Source organism: Myxine glutinosa, chromosome 6 (genome assembly GCF_964187855.1).
Source record: "Myxine glutinosa chromosome 6, kmMyxGlut1.1, whole genome shotgun sequence".
Taxonomy (NCBI): domain Eukaryota; kingdom Metazoa; phylum Chordata; class Myxini; order Myxiniformes; family Myxinidae; genus Myxine; species Myxine glutinosa.
In genome coordinates, this window is record NC_136266.1 from 119,313,108 (window position 1) to 119,336,845 (window position 23,738).

At 41.5% G+C, this 23,738-nt stretch overlaps 1 protein-coding gene across 1 annotated transcript; it reads left to right on the plus strand.

Annotated features, from left to right (window-relative positions):
* Nucleotides 1-1,132: 1,132 nt before the first annotated feature.
* Nucleotides 1,133-7,771, plus strand: LOC144892737 (uncharacterized). The gene is made up of 2 exons (XM_078781067.1): nucleotides 1,133-3,633; nucleotides 7,654-7,771. The coding sequence occupies exons 1-2, from the start codon at nucleotides 1,133-1,135 to the stop codon at nucleotides 7,769-7,771; spliced, it is 2,619 nt and encodes an 872-aa protein (XP_078637193.1).
* The last annotated feature ends 15,967 nt before the right edge of the window (nucleotides 7,772-23,738 follow it).

Sequence of the window (23,738 nt, forward strand, 5' to 3'; positions counted from 1 at the left end):
ACGAACGTGAACACAGACTCGCACAGGATGCTGCTGCAACAACGATGAGGAGGGAGAACGAGACCCTCGACGAACGTGAACACAGACTCGCACAGGATGCTGCTGCAACAACGATGAGGAGGGAGAACGAGACCCTCGACGAACGTGAACACAGACTCGCACAGGATGCTGCTGCAACAACGATGAGGTGCGAGAACGAGACCGTCGATGAACGCCAACACAGACTCGCATGGCATGCTGAGCAACAAAGACGTTGGAGTGCTCAGCAAACATATACAACCGCAGCCATAATGAATCCGGCCGAAGTATCCGATAATATTGTTCAAGAGCATAAATGCGGTCCAATGACGTCACCATGTGTGTACTGTTCTGCACACCATTTCACAAATGAATCAACAGGACAAGGGGATGGATTTACACTGTGTTGTTCCAAGGGAAAAGTTAAATTGCCTCCACTATTTGCCGTACCTGCTCGACTGCAACAACTTTATCAGGGTGACGATGGAAAATGTCGCAACTTCCGAGACAATATCCGGAATTACAATTCGGCATTAGCTTTTGCATCAATGGGTGCTCAGATCTCATCTCCTCCAGGAAATGGACCATACTGTTTCAAAATCCACGGTCAAATTTACCATCGCTGTGGTCCATTACATCCATCACATGTACATGAACAAGCACAATTTGCACAATTATTTATTTTGGATACAGCTCAAGCTACAAAGGAACGTATGAATCGACCTAGAATCACAGATGTTTGCAAGAATTGATGGCAGAACTGCACAACATACTATCTGACGTTAATCCTTATGTCACATGTTACAAGACTATGTTCGAGCGTGAACAGGAAGAAATCAGGAAAGCTGTCCTTGAAGATCGCCTCCCTTCTACCTTGGAAATGCATTTTCGTCGACTGTGTGCAGACGACCAAAGACGTTACAACATACCAACTGCTGATGAAATTGCTGCTGTCTTCGTTAGTGGACAAGATGGTGAACCACCTGCAAACAGGGATTTCCAGGTTCATTTGCATGACCAGGGCTTACACAATCTCTCTCCACTTTCCTCTCACATTGATCCCATGACATATCCCATTCTCTTTCCACATGGCGAGCCTGGATGGATGATAAACATGCCTCACCAGCGACAGACTGCGGTTCGAAACAAGGTAACTCATCGTGAATTCTATGCCTACCGACTGGCTATTCGAAATGAATTCAGCACTATCCATTCTTCGGGGAAATTGTTCCAGCAGTATGTTGTCGACGGATATTGCAAGGCAGAAGCAAATCGACTGCAATACTTCAAACAAAATCAGGAAACCCTTAGAGCCATGGAATACAGAGGACTACTGGACCACGTCCAGAACGTTGCTGCTGATAACCAACGTCCTGTCGGTCGTATCGTCATTTTGCCGTCGAGTTTTGTTGGGAGTCCCAGAGCTATGCAGCAGAACTACCAAGATGCTATGGCCATTGTTCGCAAATTCGGAAAACCAGATCTTTTCATCACGTTCACGTGTAATCCAAAATGGACAGAGATACAAGAAAACATCGGCCAACACCAACGAGCTGAAGGCAGACCAGATTTAGTGGCACGCGTGTTTCATCTGAAATTAAAAGAGTTAATCGACGATATAACGAAGAAGCACGTGTTGGGCAAAGTACGTGCATTTCTCTACGTCGTCGAGTATCAGAAGCGTGGCCTACCGCATGCCCACATATTACTCATGCTGTGCCAAGAAGATAAAATTTGTACCGCTGAAGACATTGACAGAATTGTTTCCGCACAAATTCCTAATTCAAATGAGTCACCAGAGATCCATTCCTTGGTGAAGTCTCACATGATACATGGTCCGTGTGGCAATTTAAATCGCCATTCGATTTGTGTGAAAGATGGAGTGTGCAGTAAAGGCTTTCCAAAAGCATATGCTGCAGAGACACTTGCGAGCATAGATGGCTATGCCCTTTACAAGCGTCCCCCAAATGGACCCACCATAACCGTTCATGGAACCGATGTTGATTGCCAATATGTCGTCCCATTCAATGCTTATTTACTGAAGAAGTACAGAGCACACATCAACATTGAGGTTTGCGCAAGCATAAAGAGTATAAAGTACTTATTTAAATATGTGTACAAGGGACATGACTGTGCCAGCATCGAAATTCGAGAGCGCGGGAGAGTGGAGGTGGACGAAATAAAGACCTATTTGGACTGTAGATATGTCAGTGCCCCAGAGGCAGCATGGAGATTGATGGAATTTGAAATGCACAAACAGTCCCATTCCATCACCAGACTTGCGGTACACTTACCTGAATTGCAGACTGTTGTGTTCAGGGATGGTAACGAGGAAGAAGCCATTGTACGACATAGGGGTACAACACTTACAGCTTGGTTTCAGTTAAACCAGAGAGACCCTGAGGCACGAAGTTATCTGTACCATGACATTCCAAAATATTACGTATTTGAAGATGGACGAAAGACATGGAAACTTCGACGCCGGGGCGGCAACAAGGTTATCGGACGCATGGTTTCGGCAAGCCCTATGGACATTGAGCGCTTTCATCTTCGTGTACTCCTGCTGCACTGCCCTGCTAAAACATCATTTGAAGATCTCAGAACCGTAGATGGAGCAGTTTGTGAAACATACAAGGATGCAGCCAGGAAATTACATTTAACAGAAGATGATACAGAATGGGACAGGTCCTTAGCTGATGGAGTTATCTTTGCCATGCCACAACAATTGAGATCTCTTTTTGCAACCCTATGCATATTCTGCACACCAACAGACACGTCGGCACTGTGGGAAAAATATAAAAACGACCTTTGCGAAGATTTTGTGCACAGCGGCCATATCTTGGAACAAAGTATTTTCATGGCATTGCGAGAAATACAGTCCTTCCTCCTGAGACATGGACAGACCTTGGAAGCATTTCAGTTACCAGTACCTCCAGACACTGTTGAAGATCTTTCGAGCGATGATTATCAGTATGTACCGGGAGATGAACATGAAAAAGGTGAAAACAACAGACAACTACTAAATGATGACCAAATCAAAATTGTAGATGAGGTCCTACAGGCCGTTCATTGTAGGGACCAGTACACAGGCAACCGGTTGTTTTTCGTTGATGGACCGAGCGGAAGTGGCAAGACCTTTCTCTATAATACGCTTCTGCACATCTTGCAAGGCCAGTGTCGTTTGGTTCTTCCAATGGCGTACTCGGGCATTGCAGCAACATTGCTAGCAGGGGGCCGTACATCGCACCATCGATTTAAATTGCCAGTGCCCATTTTGGAAAACTCCACATGCAACATATCACCTACGAGTAAAGATGCAGATACTCTAAGGAAGGCCAACCTATTCATTTGGGATGAAGCACCTATGGCTCCAGCATATGCTTTAGCGGCTGTTGATCGATGTCTCCGGGATGTAACCAGCAACAACATTCCTTTTGGTGGAAAGGTCTTACTTCTTGGTGGGGACTTCAGGCAGGTTTTGCCCGTTGTACCTCGCGCTGCACCTGCAGCAATCATCGCCACATGCATCAAGCGTAGCAAGTTGTGGCCAAAGTTCAAACTGCTGAACTTAAAATCAAACATGAGAGCTAATGATGACGAAGAATTCTCAAAATGGTTACTGTCGGTTGGAAATGGGACTGTGGAAACAATTCCTGACTCAGATTTAATACGACTGCCTGATCGTATCTGTGTAGAAGACAACATGTCTTTAGCAGAGGCTGTTTTTGGTAATTTGAACGAAATCCATTCAAACTATGATGCGCTGGCACAACGAGCCGTGTTGTGTCCAAAGAATGAATCCACATTTGTGATCAACGATGAGATACTGGATGCATTTCCTGGGGAAGAAAAGACGTACTTCAGCGCTGATTCCATTGTCTGTGATGACCCTGAAGAGGCACTAAATTATCCTATGGAATTCCTAAATCAATTAACTCCTTCTGGAATGCCATTGCACAAACTTCGTCTCAAAGATGGTGCTGTCATCATGTTACTCCGTAACTTTGATCCGAAACAGGGACTGTGCAATGGTGCAAGATTGGTTGTTAAAAGATTGTTGCCAAACATAATAGATGGAGAAATAATTTCTGGCAGTCACAAAGGAACACGCACATTTTTACCCAGGATTAGTATTGCACCTTCCGATACAACACTACCATTCGTACTCAAACGCCATCAATTTCCAGTTCGTGTGGCATTCTCTTTCTCAATAAACAAGAGTCAAGGTTAAACATTACACAAAGTTGGGATTTACCTACCAGAACCCGTCTTCAGCCATGGCCAATTATATGTTGCATTGTCGCGTGCTAAACGATTTGAGGATGTCAAGGTAAAGGTAGTCAGTAATGGCCAACAGGGAAAAATTGATGGCCGCAGTGGAATCTTCACCCGTAATGTTGTTTACCCGGAGGTCCTGCAGTGACACCATTCAGGCAACAAAAGGAGGTCACGAAGGAAAATAGTTAATTACTCCGACACATTTAGTTGCGGTGATTGAAAAATCACCGGACTATTGTTGCTGTTTTGATGCTTTTTACTGCTGTTTTCATGCTTTTTCACTGCTGTTTTGATGCTTTTTCAGTGCTGTTTTTTCACAGCTGTTCTGATGCTTTTTCACTGCTGTTTTGATGCTTTTTCACTGCTGTTTTGATGCTTTTTCAGCTGTTTTGATGCTTTTTCACTGCTGTTTTGACGCTTTCCACTGTTGTTTTGATGCTTTTTCACTGCTGTTTTGATGTTGTTTCACAGCTGTTCTGATGCTTTTTTGCCGTTTTGCCTAAAAATCTCATTTCAAAAAAAAAAATTCCAAAAAAATCTCACAATGATGACATATAATTCAACGAAAACGTTGAAGCAACCGCATAATATTACGGTGTTGTTTAACTCTGAGTGAGAATAGTTCTAAATTTTTAAAACTTTCTTCTGATATTTGTGATTTCTTTCAAACAAACTGTATTTCCCATCTACACGGGCATGTATGTATTCCTATTAACGTTATGTAAAGTACATAAATTGTGTGGATTAGATCATTTGTGGATGTGATCAATTATTGCCAGTAACCATTTTATATAACTGAATGTGCAGGTGCAGCATCTAACTCAATATGTCGAAATGTCACACACATCCATGCCCGTGGGATTCCCACGGGTGACCCCGCTAGTATATATATATATAGTGTGTGTGTGTGTTTTGTTTGTTTTTTGTTCCCATTATTATTTCTTATTTTGTGTATATGAGTGAGTGGGTGAGGATGTGTGTTTTTGCATGAATTAATTTTTGCATTAGTGTGTGTTTTTGTGTGTTGAGTGGTGTATAATGTAAGTGTAGGTGGTTGTTTGGTTGGTGTTCTGTATGTATGTGTGTGTATGTGTGTGTATGGGTGTTTATGTGTGTGTATGAACGATCTGGTGTGTTTTATTGGTGAGTGGTGAAGGGTATAAAGGTGGGTGTTTGAGTGTTCCACCATGTTTGTTTGGTGCTGTGGATTCTGGATGTGGAGGTGTTGTTGTTGTTGTTGTTGTTGTTGTTGTTCGCGCTGGCTGGGGGTAGGGGTATGTACGCATCCAGGTACAGTTGCTGCATGTGGATGTGTACGTGCCCCTGCTGGCCCACCTTAGCTGACCGTATCGAGGTTGAAGGGCCGAAACTGGATGATGCTGAGGACCTCGACTGAGGACCCGGTCAGTGCGGCACACTTGTGACCAGGTGTGTTTTAAACTTATATATATATATATATATATATATATATATATATATATATATATATATATATATATATATATATATATACAGTATATATATTTATATATATTTTTATATATATATATATATATACACGAGGGGCAGTCAATAAGTAACCTTAAAATATTTTTCACAACTTGTTTATTGCATGTGCGTGTGTAACAACTGTTATTAGTCCCCTACCGGTGTACACCGGAGGGGACTATAGGTTTGCACGCCGTCCCTCCGTCTGTCAGTCCGTCACGCAAAGAACAGTTTTCCGGACTTTTTTTCTAAACGCTTAATGCTAATGATTTCAAACTTGGCACATGGTGTCCTCATGATAACTTACAGATCGAGTTCGAACTTCACGACGTTTCGATCATTTTTGACAAAGTTATGGCACTTTGAACTTTGGAATTCTGATAATTCTGATGATCATTAACTTAGTGCCATTTTCAGTTTTAATTTCCTTTAAAAACCAATTTCTCTGCAATAATACTACCAATTGAGATCAAATTTTCACCATAGGAGGGACTCGGTCTGTAGAATATTTTAATGGTAATTATGACGTCACAGGTCACGTGGTTCGGCCGCCATATTGTTTTTCGTGAACACGAAAACCCCTTTTTCTCTGCAACGGCTGAACAGATCGAGGCCAATCTTTGCAGGCAGAATCGCATACCCATGACGAACAAAAAAAGTCAGCAAGAATGACGTCATGCATCACATGGTTTCAGAGTTATGACGTTTTTAAGCATGAACCTTTAAAACTGAGCCTCTCCCTCATTTGTGATCCAATCGAGGGGAAACTTCACAGATCTGTTCAGCATGTCAGTCTACTAAAATGTCATTTTGGAATATGCGATAGGGCACGTGGTTTGGCAGATATCGTTAATTAAACGAAAATATTTTTTTTAAATGGATATCTCTTGTTTATTCTAGAGTTCTCCTCAAGCCGCACTGCGCGCCCTCAACCACGTCCCGCGAACGTCAAAAGCGCGACACAGCGCGCGCTTTCGGGAGGGGCGGAGCCATGCCGAGCAACATATATATACACATCGATCATTGATCGTGAACCGGAAAATATAATAAATTACTGATATTTAGCGACTCGAAAGGTTCTTTATCAACAACTTATTTTCTCGTGCTTCTGCTGACCTGTCTGCAAGGTGTATAAATCGAAGTCCCGAGTGCGAATCACAGGTGAGCCCGTCCTGAGGTAATTAGCGATTGGGAACGATTCAGAACCTGTGGGTAAATAACCCTTGGTAATTTCCCCAACAGTTTTCCGGAGGACAGACTGCCGGTAGGGGACATGTATTGCAGCGCAATACTCAGAATGCTTGTTTTTCAACATAATCTCCATTTCGTTCGATGCATTTTTTCCAGCGCTTTACTAAGGCCTGGATTCCTCTAGAAAAATATATATATTTTAGCTGCTTGTGTAGCCATTCGTGCACCGCCTCGTGGACCTCTTCAACGGATCGGAAAGTGGTTCCACCAAGCTCCTCTTTAAGTGGCCCAAAGATGTGCTAATCCGAAGGGGCGAGGTCTGGCGAGTAGGGTGGATGAGGAAGACACTCAAAATGCAGGTCCTCGATTGTTGCAGCTGTAGCGCGGGCAGTAAGGGGCCGAGCATTGTCACACTGCAGCAAAACACCGGTAGTGAGTTGACCATGACGTTTTGATCTGATTGCTGGTTTCAGATGATTTTTAAGGAGGTCGTAGTATGATGCACTGGTGACGGTCGTATCCCTGGGCATGTAGTGCTCTACAAGTGGGCCTTGCCTATCCCAGAAGAGCGTCTGAATCACTTTTCCAGTGGACGGCTGTGTGCGAAATTTTTTGGGTTTCGGTGAAGTTGAATGGCACCACGATTTGCTTGCCCTCTTTGTTTCTGGCTGAAAGTAGTGGACCAAGCTTTTATCCCCAGTCACGACGTTTTGTAAGAAAGCGTAGCCTTCTGTTTTGTGACACCGCAGAGGTTCTTCACATGCGTCCACTCGCCGTTATTTCCATTCGGGTGTGAGTTGTTTCAGCACCCACCTTGCAGACACTGTGCGAAACCCCAGCACGTAGTGAATGATATGGTGTGCTGGACCATGGCTAATGTCAATTTGGAATCCACACCATCCCGCGTAATGCGACGGTTTTCCCTTAGCACGCGCTCAACTCCTGCAACCATTTCTGGTGTGTCGGCTGTGTGAGTCTGGGCCGAGCGATCAGCGTCTGCCACACTGGACACTCAACTTTTAAACTTCCTGTCCCAGTCGTGCACCTGCTGCAGCGATAAACATGCGTCACCATATTGCATTTTCATTTTGCGATGGATTTCACTGGGATTCATACCCTCACTTCCCAAGAAACGGATGACAGAACGTTGCTCCTCCCTGGTGCATGCTTCTAAGTGAGCCGCCATCTTGGAACTGCTCTACTGACGTCATACGCTCAATATTGCCAGATCTAAAACAGGCAAAACATGACTCTTACCTATATATATATATAACACATGTCGTCTACAACTACACACATTACATTCTCGAATTTATATCGCCATTTTTAGGTTACTTATTGAATAGCCCTCAAATATTTATGTGTAATTTTGTTTTATTTTGTTTTCAAGTGAGATGGGGAAGTAGGATACCGTTGAGGAGGAAGAAGTAAAACTTTTTGGAAGAAAGAAGCAAAATGAGGAATACGGAGATAAAAGGGGCACATAATTTTCACAGCGGCTATCCGAGTAGCGGCTAAAGTAGGCCTTGAATGAGACGAAAACGATTTCGACAAATACAGCACAACAGGATATGACTTACACAGAAAATTGGATGGAGACACAAAGAGCAATGCAGGAAAAAAGACATAACAGAAAACACGACAAATCCGGTTGCAGATTCAAAAAAGAGAGTTGGTACCGGTATTCATAGAATACTTATCCCGCGTAGTCAACTTGGTGAGAACCAACTCTTCTTATTTGGAAGGTTGTTTTTTTTTTATCCAATATGTCTGCCAGACCACATGACCGATGACATCATATATTTATATTCTCTAATATATTTGTTGCGTAGATCACGCTGAATAAATTTCAAACTGATCAGTCTAAACGTTTTCCCTGTCAAATTATGACATCATAATTAAGGCACCAATGACATCATCATTAACAACACATTCCCCATGTGGAGGTCTTTACAATGAGCCACATTCCAATTTTTTCCATGAGAGTGGTTTTGGATATATAGAGGTGCACCTTTTTCGTTTTTTTCCAATATGATGCTTGTACCACGTGACCTAAGACGCCATAATTATTATTTTTAAAAGTCTACAGGATGAGGTGCTGTTATGGTGAAAATTGCTCTGTCACTGCAAGCATTGCTCTCAGTAAATGTGCCGTCGACTTGGATGGATGTTTTAAAGTTGGGATTAGTCTGTTGGCATTTGTTAGCCGACAATAAAGATTCCACAGTGTCTTTCATGAAGAGTCCGTGAGTTTTCACCGGCACCCTGAACAAATTTTAAATTTCTGCCTCAGTTGAACATCGGACCTGGCCTTGAAAACCTGGGCCGAACTTCCCAATTGGCCAGCCTAATGAAGGTGGGAATTCATTGTAGTCATTAAAGAAGAAATAGTCTCTTCATTAAATAAGCAAACTTGTTTTTGTTGATTTCTGGTAGTGAGGAACTGTGGCGGATCTTGTCAACAAACTATATTGTCAACAAATCTGTCTCGGCAAAATAATATCTGTTTCATTGTTATAACATTTATCCTTTTATGCATTACTTTTTTGATCGTTATTTTTATGATTTAACTCATAATTACTCTTCTTAGTGTTCGTCAGCACACCATTTGTTGCTGCCCATGATTGTTTTTTTTGGGGTTTTTTTATGCCTCCGTCGACAAAGTCGCCGGAGGTATTATGTTTTTGGGTCGTCCGTCCGTCCGTCCGTACGGGCTAAACCTCGTTTTTCTCAGCAACCATATGTCCGATTGAGACGAAACATTCAGTGAAGAAGTGACACCCATGCAGAATGTTTTTATGATAATTGTGACGTCATAGGTCACGTGGTATGGCAGCCATCTTGGATTAAAAGCAAATAATTAAGAAATTATTTCTCGAAAACCGCTGAATGGAAAATTTTTACATTTTGCACATTGTCAAGTACTCCCAATGGGATACAAAAGCATCATAATGATGACATCATAGGTGAAGTGGTATACCTGCCTGCAATGTTTATTTTTTAAAATCCCTTCTCTGAAACTGCTTCACCGATCGATGTGAAACCTGTCATGGCTTGTGAAAATGTGATACTTGAAAACAGCTGAAGGGATTTAAATCAAACTTGTTTATTTTAGGACAGTGAACGAGGGCATCTCTCCGTTGTGGGACGTACTGGCGACACGCTCTGTTCTAGTTTGGAATTCATTTTGTCTTTTTGGTTATTATGTTTTCTCAGGTGGATCGTATTTTCTGTGCTCAGGTATATTTTTCAAACCGGAAATTGAGAAAAATTTGGTCTGTACTGCAGATTCATCCCATACACCCTTTCCAGGGTGTTGGCGGGGACTCGAGCAGCTTCCTTTGCGGAAGCAAACAACCTCGTGATCGTAATTGGGTTATTGATTGGGTACCGGGTTCACCGAAAGGGACTGTAGGTCTGCTGTCCGTCTGTTTCTCCGTCCCACCTGTGGTTTTCAGATTTTTTCCCATATCCTTTGAGATATTCAACTGAAACTTAGTATATGGTTTTATTGTGATAAGTTACAGAAGAAGTTTGAGTTTTGGGGCGTTTCGCCAATTATTTTTTTTACAAAGTTGTGGCTTTTTTGGACTTGGACAATATAGCATCTGTAGAGGATATGTGAATGAATGAATGATCGTTTTAAGGCCATTTTTCCCCGCTAGAGCGGGGGCTAGCCTTGCAGGTCCCATGACAATCATGGTTCCCTGTTTGAGGCAATGCTTTTTTTATGGCCGGATGCCCTTCCTGACGCCAACCCTTAGTCGCCTCTTACAATGCGCAGGGATACAGTGTACCTATTCTAAACCGGGGTACACACCGGGATCATTCATCCCAGCAAGCTGGTACTCAATTTGCCGACCTCGGAAGGATGACAGGCTGAGTCAACCCCCCCTGGCGTTAATTCAGCGATCGACTGGGATTCGAACCCAGGATCCTAGGATCCCAAGCCAGCACCCTAACCGCTAAGCCACACCAGGCTGTAGAGGACATGTGTTACAAAGCAATTCTTGCTCTTGTTTATCTGACCAAGTTGCCTACAATGGCCTGCTCTTTTTGAAAGATAGAATATGATCTTTAATGTCCACTAACAGCTAATGCAAGCAGGCGGGTCCACAGCTTAACGTCACATGGGGAGTTGTGGGCGCGGTTCGGAGGTGGGGGAGGGGGGGGGGACAAGCAAGCACATGCATGTATCGACTGGCCTGCAAAACACCAATCCAACAATTTATAATTGGGTCAAGAATCGAACCTAGGCTAGGCAGCTCGAGGGCAAGTGCCCTCATATCTGACCTATCCTGCCCACCCCGTGTATGCCATAAAATTTTAAATTGAATCACATGACCACTGTTGTCACCTTTGTGCTTGACATTTAAGTTGATAATTATTGAAATGCATTAGTTCAGTGTTTTGTAAAAAAAAAATTATTACCTCCGCCACTAAAGGTGGATGGAGGTTATGTTTTCACCCCTGTCTGTCTGTCCGTTTGTGAACAATGTATCTCAAAAAGTTGTGGACGGATTCGGACGAAATTTGGCAGAGATGTAGCGCATGTGACAAGGACGAAATGTTTAGATTTTGGTGAAGATCCGGATCCGGCTACTACAATTTTTAAAGTGATTCTTCACCATTGGGAGATTGGGCCAAAAACTATACATAGCAGGATATCTCAAAAAGTTGTGGATGGATTCGGACGAAATTTGGCAGAGATGTAGCGCATGTGACAAGAACGAAATGATTAGATTTTGGTGAAGATCCGGATTCGGATTCGGATACTAGAATTTTTAAAGTGATTCTTCACCATTGAGATATAGGGCCAAACACGATGCGTAGCAGAATATCTCAAAAAGTCATGGACGGATTTGGACAAACCTTGTTGGACAAGATGTGTGTGTGACAAGGAAGAACCGATTCAATTTTGGTGAAGATCTGGATTTGGATTCGGATTCGGATACTAGAATTTTTAAAGTGATTCTTCACCATTGAGAGATAGGGCCAAACACGATGGATGCGTAGCAGAATATCTCAAAAAGTTATGGACGGATTTGGACAAAACTTGTTGGACAAGATGTGTGTGTGACAAGGAAGAACCGATTCAATTTTGGTGAAGATCTGGATTTGGATTCGGATACTAGAATTTTTAAAGTGATTCTTCACCATTGGGAGATTGGGCCAAAAACTATACATAGCAGGATATCTGAAAAAGTTGTGAATGGATTCGGACGAGATTTGGCAGAGATGTAGCGCATGTGACAAGACCGAAATGATTAGATTTTGGTGAAGATCTGGATTTGGATTCGGATTCGGATACTATAATTTTTTAAGTGATTCTTCACCATTGAGAGATAGGGCCAAACACGATGCGTAGCAGAATATCTCAAAAAGTCATGGACGGATTTGGACAAAACTTGTTGGACAAGATGTGTGTGTGACAAGGAAGAACCGATTCAATTTTGGTGAAGATCCGGATGCAGCTAGTATAATTTTTTCGGTGATTGTTCACTATTGAGTGATATGGCCAACCAGGTGGAGGTATGCTATCTGCTGAGTGCCGTTCTTGTTCTTGTTTACGTATTTTGATCATAGTCATGCGTCAACTGAAACAATCTGGGAGTACGTTCGCTTTTCTAGCATGTTGCAGTGACCCCGTTGACCCGGTCACTAACTTCCAGCTGTCACACAAGTTAATCTTCAGAGCGACAAGTTTTCCAAAAGACGCGGTCCCTCCAGCTCGCGCATAAAAGCTTGGGGGGGAAAAGCTGGGAAATGGGGGCAAATGTTCCAGGCTGTGATTTTATGATAATGTCACAGGCCATTATAATTACACTTTGCCAGCACTGTCACGATCACTGACCGCCATCCATCTAGGTTATTGGCAGAATTACCGGGCCTTGTAGAGGCTAATGGGTTGGAAAGCAGCATCAGGTTGCAGATCGCCTATTGTTACATATCGGCGCCTCCGAATCAAAGTGATTCCGCTTTGCATCCCCGATGTTGTTTCGCTTGAGAAGCGCACCCCTGGAGGAGCAAATGCTCCTGGGGCCTAATGGGAGTGACGCGCGTGGGGACTCGTAATCATGTCCAGATGGTCAGGGTTGGAGGAATGTCCTTTTTTGCCACATGCCTCATCTGTCGATATGATAATGAGACTCTGCTTCGCCATCAGACTCGTGCCTGGGATTTGGGCATCACGTGATTGACAACGAGCTTTATTGCTGTCAATGAGCAGGCCCTATGAGAATGCTCGGCTCATGATTCATGCTCGAGGCCTTTATGAAATAGTCATTTTGAAAGGAGTTCTTTTCTCTGGGAGTTTTCTCCGAAGGGAAGTCTTCGTGTAACTAACTCACCGTGTTACCTATGTCTCTGTCTCTGTGTTGCTTTGTCCAAAAACTCAAACGTTTGGCCATATGCCACTGAAACTTTGTACATTTTGAGGCCTTAGCTGACAGAAAACTGAACTTCGGACAGTGTCCAGGCCAACTGGCGTCACCAAGGAAGTGATATCCCAAATGGCCCTGTGGCTATATCTCAGGGATGCAAAGTAGTGGAAAGAGAAACATTTCAAAAAAAAAATCACGAATTCCTTTCGCCTTTTGATCAGTTATAATTTGTCAAATGTGCAATTAATTAGAAAACCTTAAATAAACAACCTGTTTCTGATTTTCTGGAATATACTTACCAATGTTAAAGTCGATGAACCTAATACAGTATTCGGCACAGACATCCTTGGGGAAGAGTCCAAAAAAAGCTAGTGCACTGAAAATGACGTCATCAAGGAAGAGACATCCTAAATCTCTGTATGGATGTTATTACATCGGGAAGGCGATGTTGTAGAAAGCTGAAATATCCGACATCCCTTCAAAACGAAGTCTGAACTAATTGCTTATTCCTTACGTATTAAATGATGCAAATACATCATTGGAACCATGATGCAGGAGGAGGCCATTTGGCCCATCGTTCCTCCGCTATATCGACACAACATTAATTAAGTCTATCAGTTCGGGGGTGGGGGGGGGGGGTGGGTTGGCAGAAAAGGAGGATTGGGGAAAAAGCATAGTGGGGCAGGCAGTAGGGCATTAGCAGGATGCTATATTATTTTTTAAGACCCCTGCCTTTTACAACCAATCCAAACTCTCCTCTTCTTTACTCTTATGCTGTGGTCCTGTTTATATATATATTTGTATACAAGATCAAGGCTCGTGTAAGAGCTAACATTAATCACAAAAAAAACGGACACATAAAACCGATAATAAAGGGAGCGGCAGACAAGATGGGGGGAGAAAGGGAAGAACGCAAGTACAACAGTAGAAAACAGGGACATCGGGAGATCTGCGGAATGGAGAGGGCTTTGGGGGATGAGGCATGGGAAGGGTGGGAGAGGTAAAAAAAAAAAAAAAAACACATGGACTTCCTAGGACTTCCAGGAAAGTAGTCGGTATTTCGAAAAAGTGGATCTGGGGTGAATTAGCGGGGGTAGAAAAGATCAAGGTTTTGGATGGGGGAAGATAAGAGATGGTGGTGAACAGCTGTTTTAAAGACCTGCAGGGAGGAGTGGGATTGAAGGGAGTGAGGGAGTTTGTTCGAGAGGCGGGAGAAAAGAGGAATGAAGGAGTGAAGGTGAGCAGAGAGCCTAGATTTTGGCAGTTTAACCATAAGAGGGTTGCTGGCAGATCTTGTGCGACCTGTAGGAATATTTGTGGGGCAGAGCACAGAGAGAGCAGGGGAGCAAGGCCGGAGAGGAGTCGGTAGAAGAGAGAAAGACCACCAACCTGCCTGCTGTGAGAGAGTGAAAGGCCCTCACAATCAGCTTCATCGCGGGAGATTCCAATGATTCTGAAAGCTTTGGTTTCAACAGCGTGAAGCCGAGCTAGGGTGAGGCAGGAGCACCGGCCCATAGGGGAGAACAGTATTCCATTGAGCTGCGGATGAAAGCCTTGTATGTGCTGAGGAGCTCAGGTATGCCAAGGAAGGACTTCGCACGACGGAAGATGCCCAGTCGACGACTGGCTTTGGAGGCCAGCTTGGAAATGTGGTTTTCCCAGTAATGGATATTACTATCCATTAAGCTAAAAAAACAACTTCTTCAAGGATTTTGTCGATACCCTTCATGATCTTAAACATCTCCATCAGAGCCTCTCGTAATCACCTCCTTTCTAATGTATATAGTCCAGTCTCCTCCAGCCACTCCTCATAGCTTAGTCTAGCTAGGCCCAGAATCAATCTGGTCACTATATGCTGAAGCTTCTCTATGTCAGCTATATCCTTCCTCAGGTGAGGTGATCCAAACTGTACACAATATTCTTGATGAAGATCCACTATATTTCTGTATAATGTTAGCACTCACTACCTCTTCTGTGATCTGGAATTTATCCCCTTTCAAACACAACCTAAAACCCTAATATCTTTACCTACATTTGCCTGTGTCCTCCAGATCCTTCTTTTGTACATCACATTCTCCAAGCCTGCATCTGACACTAAGAAAAGTTTGGGTCTTTTTAGTTTGGTTTGGTCCTCAGCTTTGGTTTGGTTCCAAAGAAAGAAAAGTTTGGTCCCCAGCTTAGAACTACCTTCTGCCCCTTATCGCATGTACTACTCCATATTTCTAATATTCTTACTAGTGGGCACCACCGCCCTCCAGATGAGACGCGGAAGTACCCTTCTCAGGCTGCGGCACAGGTCTTGGAAATGCACTTCATGTTTTTTGTCATTTTTGAAGGAAAGTTTATTGATCACAACACATCATTCTGTTGATTTCTATTGATCACAACATATCATTTTGATTTTATTGATCACAATTACAACACATGTATTTTGAAGATTAACAACAAATGTAATTTCAACATGAATGACAACAAAAATATAATCAATTCAAGATCTATTTGTATATGGGATTGTCGATATTGGTTCCTTCCTCATTCTTGAATTGAGAATTTTCAGCAAGAATCCGAATGTTGGGCTTCTTTCCACATCTGGAGATAGCAACATGGAGTTGTCCGTGACTGCAAAACTGGATTGGCAGGTAGATTCCCAGCTTTAACAGGATCTGACCTTGGCTTGTATTTGAGGTCATAGCAAAAGCTTCTTTAACTGGAAACTGTTGTCGCTTTATGTTCTTGGGGAATGTGTGGGATCCTTGGAATTAGGAATGTTTTTCCAGCATTCGTCCCTGTGGCATTGACAACCTCGATGATATGATTCTGTAGCTGGGTGATAATGTACCTTGTCCCATTGCAGTGACCATTGTGTAGGTCTAGGTTTATGAGGACCATAATTTCGTTCCCTACTTTGAGGCACAGGCAATGTGTGGGGGAGCCAAATGGATTCAGTTCCATTGATGAAATCGATGGGATATTGAGTCTCATTGTCCATGGAGTCGCTGCTTGTATATACACACTCGCTCTTCTCTTGGAAACCTCCTCATCATGAAAGTTTTAACTTCCCGAACAGGCTTGTTTGTTTGTCATGATAATGGCCCTGTCTGCAAAATTCTCCTTAGCCTATGCAGCCAATCTTTCAGCTTTATTTGCATATTTGATGGTTTCTCCCATTTTCTTGGAGAAAATAATTATGATTTTTCACTTGCAAAGAATGAAATAAAAATTGTATCGGTGATACGGGTGGCCACTTAGTGTCTGGGAGCCAAAAAACCGTAAAATTGTCAAAGATAGCACGGCGATCAATATAGTAATCACCAGGATGACTCAAGACATGAGGAAAGTGTGGGACAAAGACGCCACACCATAATCACCAATATTGTAATCACCACTGTGAGAGGTGAGGAAAGTGTGTGATTTGCCGCACCACCTTGATGGACCATTGTTTGCTGGATATGGATAGACTCGATAACAAAACACACGAATAACGATGCTGGGAAAATGATGACTTCCAATAATTGATCAGTGCTTTGACCAATCAACAAGTGAATTACAATACTGGAAAAAACTGACACACACCCAATTGGTCAGTGTCATGACCAATCAACGAGTGAAAGGAAAAACGGGCACACCCAATTGGTCAGTGCCACGACCAATTAACGAGTGAATATTGGTGACATAGCTACAGCCACACAACCTATATTTATTAAAGTAGAGGCATAGAACATTTCCTTATGTTAAACTGAATCTGCCAATCCTTTGCCCATTCTATGAAAGTATATGGACAATCCTGAATCTGATCACGCTCCGAGTCTGATCATCCTCCAGATGCTATTACCGAAGTGAAATACACGAATTCACTCTGTGTTCTACTGTATATGTCAGAAATGCAAAGTTATAGAAATGCTAAATTTTTCACATGCATCATTAGAGTCTGAAGTACGTAATTGGTTATTCTTCCCAACAGAAGGAAGTCATAAACGAAATGTTGTTCTAAATTGTTGTTGTTTTAAACTCAGGAATGCAATTTCATACAAAGCTGAAACTTCACACATGCATACATCGGAAATAGTTTGAAATGTATAAACATTGTTGCATTTTCACAAAGCTGCAATGAAGCCCCAGCTTAGTCTGTGGATGTCTCATATGTCAGCATATTAATTAATATTACATTTCTATAAAATGACGTTTTGGCATTGGGGATAAGATGAACATTGAGCAAAAGTACTTTAAATTCACAAATATTTGTTTTAATTTGGATATGTGGATACCACAGTACTTTCTGCTGCAATAAACACTACTTTTCTTGTTCTTAATAATTAATTTACAGTTATAATATTTTTTCAGATCATTCTGAGTGATACACAAGATTGGTAGGAGGGGAGGGGGAGTACGAATGAAGGAGGTTTAAAATGCATTCATTCAAAACTCACTCTCTTGAAGTTCTTGGCGTCACCCTTAGCCTCGACCTCTCCTGGGACAACCATATAGCAAAGCAGGCATCCAGCATCATCTGTCGTTCCAAGTGTCATTCCACAGACAGGGCATTGTCTGTCATTCCAAGTCATTTCTTCAAAAGTCAGGCCTACACACAGCCTATAAGGCCTTTGCCCATAGCTCAATGGAGTACCGCTCTACCCTGTGGGCTCGGTGCCTCGGCATCAAACCTATGTCTCCTGGATTCTACAGAGTCTAAATCTTTCAACATTATTGACATGTCCAATGATGAAGCAGAGGCATGAGGCCTGTGACTCTAATATTGCAGATAGGTCGGTGGCCTCTCTGATTTCTTCCACCCTCCTTCAGTCTTTATCGCATTTCTATCCTCCCACTGACCCTCCACGACTGCTCCATTATGCACACATTATTCCAGTAACCTGCTCCTGGGAAAAATCTGAATATTCAGGCTTACTGCACACCTACACTCTTTTGTTCCTCGTTTATCCCAATGGTGAACTGCCTTCTTGAGGCTGTTCAATAGAATTCTACACTCCAGGGCCTCTAGAAAACAGTACACCACCATCTTATATCATCCCACATCCCAACTTGCAATATTTTATACCCTCATCATTACCTAACCCAATGCTCTTACTTGCAGGTTTACTGTGCTACTTCCCCTAGTCTCTTTTTTTTCTGTTCTGTCATTCCTTTGCTTGTTACATCCACCTGTGACCCCACTGTTCCACTTTCATTATGTTGCCCAATTGCCCTCTGTGACCTACCAGTTCTACCAAGTGTTTCATGTAACTATTTGAAAAATATGGTTTCAAAGTTATTTGGGACAACTGATCGATAAATTAATAAGAAACCACTCAAAGATTGTGCCTTTTAAAATTTGATGACACTGCATTTTGTACTTTTCGTAAAGGGACCACTTAACATCTATTTTAGCTCTTTCACGAGCCTCGATTCAGTATACAAAAAAAACAAAAACAAACAAAAAAACCCATGTTACGTTCCTGACCCCTATAATAATTTTCAGCCATGTTCGTTCCTGACCTCTGTAATAATTTTCAGCCACGTTACGGTCCTGACTCCGATAATAATTTTCAGCCATGTTACGTTCCTGACCCCTATAATCATTTTCAGCCATGTTCGTTCCTGCCCCCTATAATAATTTTCAGCCATGTTACGTTCCAGACCCCTATAATAATTTTCAGCCATGTTCGTTCCTGACCCCTATAATAATTTTCAGCCATGTTCTGTTCCTGACCCCTATAATAATTTTCAGCCATGTTCGTTCCTGACCCCTATAATAATTTTCAGCCATGTTCGTTCCTGACCCCTATAATAATTTTCAGCCATGTTCGTTCCTGACCCCTATAATAATTTTCAGCCACGTTACGGTCCTGACCCCTATAATAATTTTCAGCCATGTTCGTTCCTGACCCCTATAATAATTTTCAGCCATGTTCTTTCCTGACCCCTATAATAATTTTCAGCCATGTTATGTTCCTGACTCCGATAATAATTTTCAGCCATGTTATGTTCCTGACCCCTATAATAATTTTCAGCCATGTTCGTTCCTGACCCCTATAATCATTTTCAGCCATGTTTGTTCCTGACCCCTATAATCATTTTCAGCCATGTTCGTTCCTGACCCCTATAATCATTTTCAGCCATGTTCGTTCCTGACCCCTATAATAATTTTCAGCCATGTTCGTTCCTGACCCCTATAATAATTTTCAGCCATGTTCGTTCCTGACCCCTATAATCATTTTCAGCCATGTTCGTTCCTGACCCCTATAATAATTTTCAGCCATGTTACGTTCCAGACCCCTATAATAATTTTCAGCCATGTTCGTTCCTGACCCCTATAATAATTTTCAGCCATGTTACGTTCCTGCCCCCTGTAATAATTTTCAGCCATGTTACGTTCCTGACCCCAATAATAATTTTCAGCCATGTTACATTCCTGCCCCCTGTAATAAGTTTCAGCCATGTTCGTTCCTGACCCCTATAATAATTTTCAGCCATATTCGTTCCTGACCCCTATAATAATTTTCAGCCATGTTCGTTCCTGACCCCTATAATAATTTTCAGCCATGTTACGTTCCTGCCCCCTGTAATAATTTTCAGCCATGTTACGTTCCTGACCCCAATAATAATTTTCAGCCATGTTACGTTCCTGACCCCTATAATAATTTTCAGCCATGTTACGTTCCTGACCTCTGTAATAATTTTCAGCCATGTTACGTTCCTGACCTATGTAATAATTTTCAGCCATGTTACGTTCCTGACCTCTGTAATAATTTTCAGCCATGTTATGTTCCTGACCTCTGTAATAATTTTCAGCCATGTTACGTTCCTGACCTATGTAATAATTTTCAGCCATGTTACGTTCCTGACCTCTGTAATAATTTTAAGCCATGTTACGTTCCTGACCTATACAATAATTACGTTAATTACGTTACGTTCCTGGCCGATACAATTGCACCCCTGTCTGTCTGTCTTGTCTATCTGTTTGTGAGCAGGATATCTCCAAATGTTGTGAACGGATTCGGACAACGTTTGGTAGACAGGGTGGGTATGTCACAAGGACAAATTGATTGGATTTTGGTGAAAATCCGGATCCAGATAAGAGAATTTTTTTTTTGTTTTTTTTTAGTGCTTCTTCACCATTGAGAGATGGACCAAAATTAATATGTCGTATATTTTAAAACGTTGTGGACGAGTTATGACAAAACTTGGTGGATGAGTTGGTTCGGTGACAAGAACAAGCTGATTAGATTTTGGGCCGGATCCAGATCCGGCCTTTCAGTGGGATACAAAACGTTCAGCCTGGTGGAAGTCTGTGCCTCCTAGTTACATACCGAGTACCGTTCTAGTTTTAAACCATGTTCCATTCCTGGCCTATCTAAAAAAAAATTTACGTCATGTTAAAACAATTCAGTTTCTTTTCCCGTTTATCTATTATGACTTATGAATACCATATAGGAGCTGAAAAAATTGATTAACGGTGGTGGAGTGCGTCGGGCTGCAAACCAACAGTAGAGAGAGCCAATACATTTCACTGACAGACAAATAATATAACACAGCTCACATACCACGTAGGTATGCATTGAGACATCAAGCATGAGTGAATAGATGATGTAGTTTCCTCGGTAAAAATAGAAAAATATCTAAATAACGGTAAAAGGTTAGGCAGTATATTCAGAGGTGGGAAAGTGGAATAATTGCTGGAGTCTCCGAGATGCCTTTTCAGTCCCTTTTTGTATTGAGGTGACAATGATGACTTTTCATTAGGGAAGGAAATCAGCTGTCTACGGAAGGGTGGTGGTAGAGGGACCAATGTGTAAGAGAACATGGAACAGTCAGATCACTGACGTCACGATGCCAAGAGTGAAACGGGGATTTCTCCAAACTGAACTGGTTGCTCTCAACCTTATCTACAGGGAAGGTTAGACTGGATATCAATATCTCCTCGGGATTTGAAGAAACTCTACATCAATGAGCTTCGTTTCCAGTTACTTGGTGTAGCATGCAGAAAACATGTTGGGAGCTTCCATTCGGACGACCCTTTGAAACGCACACCATTACACAATCGGTGCACACACACACACGACACACTTTAATTGGCATCGGCTATTTTGTGTAGTTTGAGATTAGTTTTTGTTTTATGTTCGTCTCCGAGCCAAAGGACAGATTGCATCTTCCAGCGTATATCAGGGAATTATTTGAGACTCATCTCCGCATGATGGTGAATGATCTTTTGTCATTCATTTTGACACAGCGAGTGCTATTTGACATCCATTACCAAGATTTCTCGAACTTTGTTTTTGTCACTTTTCTTTGCTTTCACATGACTGGGATAGCAAAGAGATATGCAGGATATTTAATTCGCAACAAAAGGTTGGTATATGCCGTGTTTGATACGAGTATCACATCGCCAACAGAGATTTGATGAATATGAATTCCATACAGTTACAAGGAACTTTCAACACAACAGGAAGCCATTACATCCATCAACACTGTGCGATGATTGCCAACCTATAGTTGTTGTTCTAGATTTTTAAACGGTGAAGCCGCTTCAATATATGGCAATGTCCATCCGTCAGAAATGAAGAAGAACCTTGGTTACCCACCATGTTTAATTATAAAGGGTTCTAAAGAGTAATTCTAATGGGTTCTAAAGGGTAATTCTAATGGATTCTCAAGAGTAATTCTAGTGACTTATAATGGGTTCAAAAGGGTAGATCTAAATCTAAAGGGTAGTTCTAACGGGTAATTCAAAAGGACTCTAAAGGGTAGTTTTATTGGGTTCTAAAGAGTAATTCTAAAGGGTAATTCTAATGGATTCTCAAGGGTATTTCTAGTGAGTCATAATGGGTTCAAAAGGGTAGTTCTAAATCTAAAGGGTAGTTCTAACGGGTAATTCAAAAGGACTCTAAAGGGTAGTTTTATTGGGTTCTAAAGAGTAATTCTAAAGGGTAATTCTAATGGATTCTCAAGGGTATTTCTAGTGAGTCATAATGGGTTCAAAAGGGTAGTTCTAAATCTAAAGGGTAGTTCTAACGGGTAATTCAAAAGGACTCTAAAGGGTAGTTTTATTGGGTTCTAAAGAGTAATTCTAAAGGGTAATTCTAATGGATTCTCAAGGGTATTTCTAGTGAGTCATAATGGGTTCAAAAGGGTAGTTCTAAATCTAAAGGGTAGTTCTAACGGGTAATTCAAAAGGACTCTAAAGGGTAGTTTTATTGGGTTCTAAAGAGTAATTCTAAAGGGTAATTCTAATGGGTTCCAAAGGGTCATTCTAATGGGTTATAAAGGGTAATTCTAATGGGTTCTGAAAGCTCATTCTAATGGATTCTAAAGAGTAATTATAAAGGGTAATTCTAATGGCTTCTAAAGGGTCATTATAATGGGTTCTAAAAGCTAATTCTAATGGGTTCGAAAGAGTAATTCTAAAGAGTAATTCTAAAGGGAAATTCTAATGGGTTCTAAAGGGTAATTCTAATGGGTTCGGAAATGTAATTCTAATGGTTTCTAAAAGGTAATTATAATGGGTTATAAAGGGTAGTTCTAAAGAGTAATTCTAAAGGGAAATTCTAATGGATTCTCAAGGGTATTTCTAGTGAGTCATAATGGGTTCAAAAGGGTAGTTCTAAATCTAAAGGGTAGTTCTAACGGGTAATTCAAAAGGACTCTAAAGGGTAGTTTTATTGGGTTCTAAAGAGTAATTCTAAAGGGTAATTCTAATGGGTTCCAAAGGGTCATTCTAATGGGTTATAAAGGGTAATTCTAATGGGTTCTGAAAGCTCATTCTAATGGATTCTAAAGAGTAATTATAAAGGGTAATTCTAATGGCTTCTAAAGGGTCATTATAATGGGTTCTAAAAGCTAATTCTAATGGGTTCGAAAGAGTAATTCTAAAGGGTAATTCTAAAGGGAAATTCTAATGGGTTCTAAAGGGTAATTCTAATGGGTTCGGAAATGTAATTCTAATGGTTTCTAAAAGGTAATTATAATGGGTTATAAAGGGTAGTTCTAAAGGGTAATTCTAATGGGTTCGGAAATGTAATTCTAATGGTTTCTAAAAGGTAATTATAATGGGTTATAAAGGGTAGTTCTAAAGAGTAATTCTAAAGGGAAATTCTAATGGGTTCTAAAGGGTAATTCTAATGGGTTCGGAAATGTAATTCTAATGGTTTCTAAAAGGTAATTATAATGGGTTATAAAGGGTAGTTCTAAAGAGTAATTCTAAAGGGTAATTCTAAAGGGAAATTCTAATGGCTTCTAAAGGGTCATTATAATGGGTTCTAAAAGCTAATTCTAATGGGTTCGAAAGAGTAATTCTAAAGGGTAATTCTAAAGGGAAATTCTAATGGGTTCTAAAGGGTAATTCTAATGGGTTCGGAAATGTAATTCTAATGGTTTCTAAAAGGT